Source organism: Octopus bimaculoides, chromosome 6 (genome assembly GCF_001194135.2).
Source record: "Octopus bimaculoides isolate UCB-OBI-ISO-001 chromosome 6, ASM119413v2, whole genome shotgun sequence".
NCBI classification, from domain to species: Eukaryota; Metazoa; Mollusca; class Cephalopoda; order Octopoda; family Octopodidae; genus Octopus; species Octopus bimaculoides.
In genome coordinates this window covers 80,410,487-80,419,704 of record NC_068986.1, presented here as the reverse complement: position 1 = coordinate 80,419,704, position 9,218 = coordinate 80,410,487, and the positions used below count along the sequence as shown (strand labels likewise).

The window sequence follows — 9,218 nt, the reverse complement described above, 5'->3', positions numbered from 1 at the left end:
ACAAAAAGGGAAAAGAAAGAATAATAAAAGAATGATAAAAAAATAAAAATTATAAAATTATATTGTGTGTGAGTGTGTGTGTGTGTGCGTGTGCGCGCGCGCGCGAAATTTACAGAAAAACAGAAGACGAAGACGAGTGTATGAACAATAAGCAGACGTATTAGTTTGACGCTCGGGAAAGTGAGAAAGTCTTTTACGTATGTATGTATGTATAAAAATTACAAAAGCTTGTGTGAAGGAAAGAAGAAGAAGAGGTACAGCAACAAGAGGAAGGAGAAAGAAGGCTAAGAAGGGGAAGGAGAAGAAGAAGGAAAAAGTAAGTGAAATCAAGAAATATATATATATATATTATTTATATTATTATATGATCGAACGCTACGCATCCTTTTCAAGTAAGTTTTATCTTAATAATTACAATGCGCACTCTACTGCTATCTCTTCCCTGTCTGTCTCTCTCCCTCTCTTGTTCTTCTTCCTTTCTGTTTTTCTCTCCCACCCTTTCCTTGTTCTTCTCTCCCTTGCACCGTTCCCTCTCTCTCTCTCTCTCTCTCTCTCACTCTTCCTCCTTGACCCTCTCGTCGCTGACACGTGACGAAAGGGGATCAGTCTTTCTGTTCAGTGCCTTTCTATAGAAAAGACGTGTTGTTTCTGTCTCTTCTCTCATGCACGTCTATCTTGCGTTCAAAATAATAATTTTGTCCTTACCTTCGAAACGCGGAGTAGATGGAACAGGGACAACTGACGAAGAGATATACTCTTTGTGTTGCATATCTCGTTTCTCTGTTTGTGTTTTTCGTTGTTCGAAAAAAGTTCGTTTTCTGTTTTCGTTTTTCTGTTTTCTTTTCTCATTGTGTTTAACATTTTTCTTGGTGTCCTGTACCCATGTATGCATGTATGTATACATATAAATGTAGGCATATACATATATGTATGGATAAATGCATATATTTATATATTATTATATACATATGCGCACATATGTATACATACATATGCATACACGCATACACAAACACACACATTTACATATATACCCATATATGCACACTTATACATACATACACATATACACACACATACATGTGTGTGTACGTGCGTGTGTGCGTGCCTGTGTGTGGATAGATAGATAGATAGATGTCAGACTATCTTACAAAAGACCCGTTGTAGTTAAGCATCCAATTGCATTTGGAATATCCAATGCAGAGGATATACACTAATTCTTTCAGTATATTTCATCTTCCAGTGTTGTTCTTTATTTCTTCTCTCAATTATATTCCACAAAATATGCATGCCTGTCTGTGTGGTTAAGACGTTTCCTTTGCAGCCACATGGTTACTGGTTCAGTTCCACTGCATGGCTTTCAATAAAATGGATAGGAAACCAAGTATCACAGCCATTATCTTAAGGTGACGAGCTTAGAGAATCGTTACCGTCTTTACTTTCTAAGTTCAAATTCCCCCGAGGTAGATTTTGCCTTTCATCCTTTTCGGGGTTGATAAAATAAGTACCAGTTGAGTATTGGGATCGATTTAATCGACTTAATCCCTCCCTCGAAATCGCTGGCCGTGTGCCAAAACTTGAAATCACTTATATTCCACAAGGTTTGGTGAATTGACTTTTCTCCCTACAAATGATAACCCATCACTAGTTTTTCGGTATCTCTAGATGTCTCATGGATCGAAGATCCGAATTTTTTCTCACTTGTCCTCAATATAAGATGAGCAAATTGTAACAGATTTTTACTAACATTATCAACTCTTATAGCTCTCTCTTCTTCCTATGTTTACCAGATAGTTATTATTCTGAAGGTTTGTTTCGTTTTGTTGGTGGGGAAGACCGAGGATATTTTTCTTCTTGTTTGTTTGTTATTACTTATTTTCTAATCCTCCTTATCACCTAATAGTATTTAGGCCGAAGACGATCCCTTTCTTCCTGTTGTATGAATATTAGAAATCAATGTTCAAGTACTGCGTGCTATATATGGATGTTGATAGTCCATAATCTGTAAAAATTATCATTTCCACGTAAACCAGTTTATTGTCTTTATTTTAGTTATGAAATATATTGAAGTACTGATTGGATTCGAATTATCCAGCAGTACCTGTAGTTCTTTCTGATGAGGCCAGAGTATGAAGGTGTCATCTAAACACCTCAACCACAAGCTTGGTTTTAATCATTGCTAAAATCATTTCTTCAAAACATTTTGTGTACATGTTGACCATCGCTATGGTTAATGGTAAAATCTTACCAAAAAATTCTTCCTGACATTAAAGGTCAAATTTTTACTCTTCAGTTCTTTGCACACAGAACGTTAATATCTCCATAATGTTATCTTCTAGGATACTAATATATTTCCCAAGCTGAAGATTCTAATTTCAGTTTATTTTTAACCACCAACAGAGTTTTATCCATTAGAAAATTCACCAAACTTATGTTTAAAGAGATTAATTCCCATCACAAAAAATGCCTAACTGGACAAAAGATAGTGAATATGACCACTGATCTTTAAATGTAGTAGTTTAGTTAGCTAGTGGTCGAACGTTTCATTTTTGGCACAGTCAAACTGTATGTATTCAAATGAAACGGCCTAACTTCCTCACAGCTTGTCGAATATAATTAATTGGTTTGTGTTGGTGGTTCACTATTTTTACATATCTTCACTATCGTACAAATCTTTGTGACCACCCTTAAACGCCGTCCTTAACTTACCAATTTTAGTGGCTACCTTTATACATGAAGTAGGTCAATATAACACAACTGCATCGATTCTAATGACTATCCTTATTAGATAGTTCTCTAACTTTAGAATCATAAACATATTATACAAAAAGTTTCAATATCTTCAGAATCGGCAACTTACCTTACCAGATGTCTTGATACCTTTTGAAAGACAGAGGAATGTTATCAACCAAATCAAGAAGAGACACAAGAGTAAAGGTGGTCGTACAGTTCCTATGTTGTTAACACTTGGTGACAGGTTCAACACATGACGTCTACATCGAGAATATAATAAAATACTTTCAGTGAACGAAAGGTTGTAAAGGCAATATGAGTTGATTGAGTATCTACTTGGTTGTTAGATATGCTACAAACAGCAGCTAAACACCACTCGAATCTCACCCAGCCACTTTAAGATCACACTGGATAATACAATAGTTCTGGATACACTATATCTAAAAATAAGATACGATGGTCGAGAATGAATTAGATTAAAAACTTATAGGAAAGTTGGTTATACATCATTAGATGTATACCTGACTCTCCTATATAAAATTAAGAAATATAACGGAACGCTGAACTCCAGACTATCAACTTAAACAACACTTTATTTAGGTGGTAAATATATACATCTTTAGCTCTTGTTGTTACAGCTTCTGATTGTGTGAGCATAGTTGTTGGGACGTTGTTATGTAGATGTGAGCGAGCTGTCGAGTGTAAGTCCGAAAGATGGAGAGTGACAGCTATACACGTAAAGAGACTGTCTCCAGGTTGGAATGTCAGAGACACTGCTTGACACGTCCATGCTCTATTGCTGGCCAGCAAGAAAGAGGTAGAATTAAGCGGGAAAGCTTGCTTGTTTAATTCCACGCATGCGTGAGACTACGCATGCGCACGGCGTTACTACAAACTCATTCGATCAGTTCTGGCCTGCGACTAAGCAACAACAATAAATCAGATTTTAAAATAGAATTCCTATTTTACTGACTACTTATTCATCAGTTACTTACCTTAGTAATAGACAGGACTGTTATTGTTCTTATTACTATGTGGCAATACCAAATCATTTATGTATTTTCAGGAGACTTAGAACGTTGATACAAAACCACGATTTTTATCGATTTGATACATTGACTAAATACATATTACTTATCGAATCCATGGAAAGATAAATGGTGATGAAAATCCTAACGATTTTCGTTCATAGAATGAAAAATAATAATTCTTTCTACTATAGGCACAAGCCCTGAAATTTTGAGGGAAGAGGGTAGTCGAGTACATTGACCCCGGTGTTTAACTGGTATTTATTTTCTCGAACCCAAAAGGATAAAAAACAAAGTCAGTCTCGGCATAAAGAGTATGTACTCCGAAGTAAAGAAACCAGAAAACAATCCATTAGCAGCAGAGGAGTTGCGGGTTAAAAGTAGATACAATAGGATTCATACTGGCAGCACAAAACCGAAGCTTGATTACTAGAAACTACCAAGCCCAAATCTTAAAATATGATGCAAACCTAAAAATGCCGATTTTGTAACCACTATGACGAAGCAATAACTACTTTTTTTTTCAAGTGCTCCTGTACCGATTCTAAATGAGTATAAGTACCGCCATGACAGAATAGACAAATACTTTCAAGGAAAGCTACGTTACCATAACAAAATATGACTTCCATCAATGGTATGAGCACGACCCAGAGCCAACAATGGGAGTTGCTAATGTAACAGTACTTTGGGAATCCCCAATCAATGTAACTGTACTGTGGGAATCCCCAATCAGCACAGACTGGACAATTCAAGCAGAGCGGATGTCATCATAGAGGACTAGAAAAATAAATCTGCAAGTGTATTGTATGAGTATTCCAGTGGATAAAAACTTCTCCGTAAAAGAATTTGAAAAACTAAATAGAGATAAATAGAAAAAGATGTGTCCCCTTAAAACGAAAACAGACTTACTAATCATAGGGACATTACGTATAATAAGAAAACGGCATCATGGTTTTAGCAATACCTCCAAGAAATTAAAATAAGCAGAATTGATTAGCACTGCACACATTTTACGAAAAAAGCCTCTTCAGTTTGAATATGAATTAAAATATACTTGCAAATTAATGTGATACACCTTAAGCGTTATCCTTCCCTACCGTATTTAAATCATACTTTGTATGCTTTTACACTTCAAATATATTCAACTCCAAAATATATATACAGAGCACATATTTTTCTGTAACTAACGTACATTTATGACACTCTATTCGCACATAGCAAAAAGCATCTATTCACTTACTTACCTTCCCTTGTTCCAGGCCACAGATAATAGCTTATCAAGCGTCTGTATAAGACCCGCAAAAATGGAATGAAAATAATATTAATAACTACTTCTAATAATATACTAAATATTGTATAACTAATGTCGTAGAAACTATCATGACCATCATCATCATCATCACTATCATCATCGTCGTCGTCGTCGTCGTTGTTATCGGTGTTGTCGTTGGTAGTAGTAGTAGTAAGACAAGCTTTCCCTCACTATCCAGAGGCAGACAACGAAATGAAAAGTGTGTTTCACATCCAAAATGGCAACCAAATATATTTATTCTACAAGATTGAACACTATGATAGCAAATACAAATTGAAACACAACTGAATGTACACTATGAAAGAGAAATGGACAGTTTAGGAAAAAGTTAATACAAAATAATATCACAAATACTCAGAGAGATAGTTTCAAAGTTAGAAAATAAATTTGCCAGTTCTGATGACTGACAGATCTATTTACCAAGGTCATAAAGCCATACCGGAGCTCTGCCTTATAGAAATCACCAAAACAAAAGACACGAGATTAATGATACGGGACAGACAATCTACTTGCTGCATATGTCGTAGTAAGAATCACCTCAGAGCTGGATGCCCTGAATTGGAAAGGTAAAAAGATATACGAAAATAAAGATCAGATGAAGTAGCAAAAAGAACACAAATCCCACTTACCAGAGTGCCATCAGCCAAAACTCTGGGGTGACAAGTGAAATCTTTTTACACTTAGAATTAAAAATAGATGAACAAACATCTCATCTCCTAACAATGCCAACCAGCTATACGAGCCAATATCATGCAATAACAGTTTTTTATGAAAACCTTCTAACCATCGGTGAAAATAGCAACCGTGAAAAAGGAAACAAATAACAACAAAACAAATGAAGTGGAACCATTTCTTCAAAATGAGTATGAAACTCTTTCTCGGGAGGTAAACGAAGAGGCGGAAAAAGAACTAATACTTCCGTTATTCAACAATCGATAAACAGTTAATAGACATAATTATTCATGTGTGGTGCCATGGACTTTCCGTAGAAGTTAAAATGAAATAAAACAGCTAGGTTTACAATATAAACAACCAGCAACAAGAATATTATTGGTAAACAATTCCCCAGGCTTAAAATGGTATACCCTGGAAAGGGCCAAGTTTTTAAAACACTAAATACCTTTAAAAAATGCTTACTGGTGCATTTGGTAGCAATCGTACACAATTTGAGAAATGCTTAAGTGTGTTGTGGAGTGCCCTAACCAGTAACCTTTCATATTTTATTCCTTTCATTATATCTTCTTTTAATTGTTGTGTTTTATTGAATTTCTTTTCTCACTTCCATACAAGTATGCATGCGTGTGTATGTGTACATGTATCTGTATGTATATATTAATGTATGTACATGGTTGTTCTTTCAAAATCCTAATAGTCCTTTCATAAGCAGAGTTATATATTTCTCATCGCTCACTCCTAGATCAGGACTTGTGGCAAAGAAATGTTGCTTGATTTTACAAAATTAACGCAATTACTAGTAGCAGAGACAGGTCCAGAAATTCTGTTTAGTTTGTGTTAAGAGAAATTTTGCCTCTTAACTAAACTACTAAGCACAGTATTTGAATTCGTGCGATCGCTTCTGTTGTTATTATTGTCGTTAGATTCAAAATTATTTATTTCAGTATTGGAGACAACTATTAATTGCTCAGTCATGTTTCATAAATACGTTTGGTAGCCGTTTTGGAAGCAAAAATATCATCTGTATAAATATATATATTTTTTTAATTTGCAAAACAAAATTCTTATTCTACTTTCGAAAATCGAATGTAGGTTTTCCTTCGTTCTTTTTTACAAGTATTCCAAGTAACTTTTTATTTACTAATGTGTGAATAAATCGTGTCTCAGAGAAGAAAAGTGACGTCTTCACACTACATGAGTCGGATATAACAACAGCAAAACAACAACAACAACAACAATTTCATTACTAACCATAACGGTTTGGAGAGATACACACATGTACAAACAAACGTTCAATAGAGTGCTTGCAAAGACAAGTGAATTGAAATGGATAAGTTATACAAAGACAAGAGAAGTGAAAAACATGTATTTTATAATTGGATGAACTAAACGTTTATTTAGCACAAGCATTTGCATGGGATATATTACAAAGGATATGATGTTAAAAAAACGTGCAATAATTAAGACAAAGTATATTAAAAATATGTAACCGACCGCTTGCATTGACCAGGATAATCTGTTTCTCGTAATGACTCCAGTCTGCTTCCTTCCTTTGTTGATAGCTACTAACATCTTCTATGAGGCACTTTCGGGTTATTGTCCTCTAGATCATTGAAATATAACACATCGTAAAGTCTATCGGAAGTTTCTTCTGATACTCAATCTTTTCTACGTTGCTTAGTATGTGATCCCATTTTCTTTTCAAACCGTCCTTTGTTTGGAAATTATTCGCATATATTCTACACGTGTCTTATTGGAGCATCATTAGTCATGCGAATAGCAGTGAATTTCATTTCGTTCTATCAGTATGGATCAAGAAGCTGATTCCTGCTGACAGAATATGGGATCTCCTTCGTAAAATATGAATTCTTTCTCTGTAGGAAGTGTCTCCTCTTCTCGTGTGGTGTACATCACCTCGCATTTTGATTGTTTACTTTTTATACTTACCGTTCAACTCCAGGAAGTTCAAACCTTTCCATCATCCTACTCTCGATGAAGACCGGTTAATTGGTCCATACACCTCGCAGTCGTCGAAGATGGGTGTGAAGATGTGCCTTGCGGAAATTCTGGTCTCAATGATGTATATCACATCTATATCTAGTTGAAAATGCGACCTTCTTCCAAGGAAAACCCAGGATATGCACATTTATACTTCCTATTATGAATATTGCCATTCTGGTCGGAAAACGGGAATTAGTGTGGTTACTTACCTTGGACTTGTGGAAAGACAAGTAATGCAGTCTTCATGAAATGGGGTTTTTTGAATGGCTCCTCCACAAGCCTTCAGTCTGATTTTGTATTGCATGATTTTAAAACTTTCTGTTTATTGGCATTAGTGCCAAGCATTAATTTGATGGGGACCTCAATGCGAATCTCACAAAACCCTTCCCTTTGGCATGAACTTGTTCTGCGTTATATAAACCTCCAGTTCTTTATTGCCTTTTTTTTTTACAACAGCGGAGTTTCGTATGTCAAAGTTTATCCGTTATTGTTGCTTTTGCAACATTTCTTAGGGGATTTTTGCTGTTCTTGTTGTTGTTCTTCTTGGTAATTATGCTGGTAAATGACTAGTTTCTTATCTTTTTCCTTAGTCATTTACGTTTTTACTTTTTTTCACAATGAGCTGATGGTCACTCGTATTTTTTTTTTATTCTTTTCACTTCCGTGCCAGCGTTTTGTTAGGTTCTGACCTCCCCTCTTCTTCCCTTCGTCATTTGTTGAGGAATATGAAGGAAAGGGGATCTCTAGTTGGTGGATGTATGTGTGCTTGTGCCATTTGTGCTCGTGTTGCTCTTGACCTGAAGATAGGAACGCTCCTTTGGGATTATTGTTTCGAAGAGGCTGGTCCTGATCACTTATTATGTATTGGTTATCTTTTATCTTTTATTTATTATAGTCATTGGACTGCGGTCATGCTGGGGCACCACCTTATAGGATTTTAGTCGAAGAAATCGACCCCAATACTTATTCTTAAAAGCCCAGCGGTAATTCTTTTGCCGAACTGCCAAGTTACGTAACCAAACACCAGTGGTGGGGACGAACACAAATTCAAAGACGCGCGCGCATACACACACACATACACATATACATGCATACATACATTCATACATACATACATACATACATACATACATACATGCACACACACCAACACACACACACACACATACATATATTGTAAATTCAAAAATAAAAACAAAAACACAAAGGATTCTGCGGTACACGTGTTTCAAGCTTTATAGTTGTTACATCAGTGTATAATTGACAATATAAAGCTATCTTCAGCCGCTATGCTCCCTTGAACTTTTGAAAATTATTAAATTCCCTGATAAGAATAAACTAGTTAATAAGAGGTCAGATTTCAAACCCTCCTGTATCCATAAAATGATGAAAACCTTTAGATATTATAACCCCTAAATCCTCTCTTTTAGTTATATGCACTTCTACACCTCCTCTAATTAACTACTCCC

General features: G+C 35.6%; 1 protein-coding gene across 1 annotated transcript in view; it reads right to left on the bottom strand.

The window, feature by feature from the left end:
• Positions 1-9,218, bottom strand: part of LOC106871141 (sodium- and chloride-dependent glycine transporter 2) — a gene marked incomplete at its 3' end in the record, with an annotated part of 41,637 nt that overhangs the window by 18,071 nt on the left and 14,348 nt on the right. Inside the window, exon 4 of the mRNA XM_014917451.2 lies at positions 2,861-2,993. Coding sequence (XP_014772937.2) covers positions 2,861-2,993 — 133 coding nt within the window. The remainder of the gene's footprint in view (positions 1-2,860; positions 2,994-9,218) is intronic.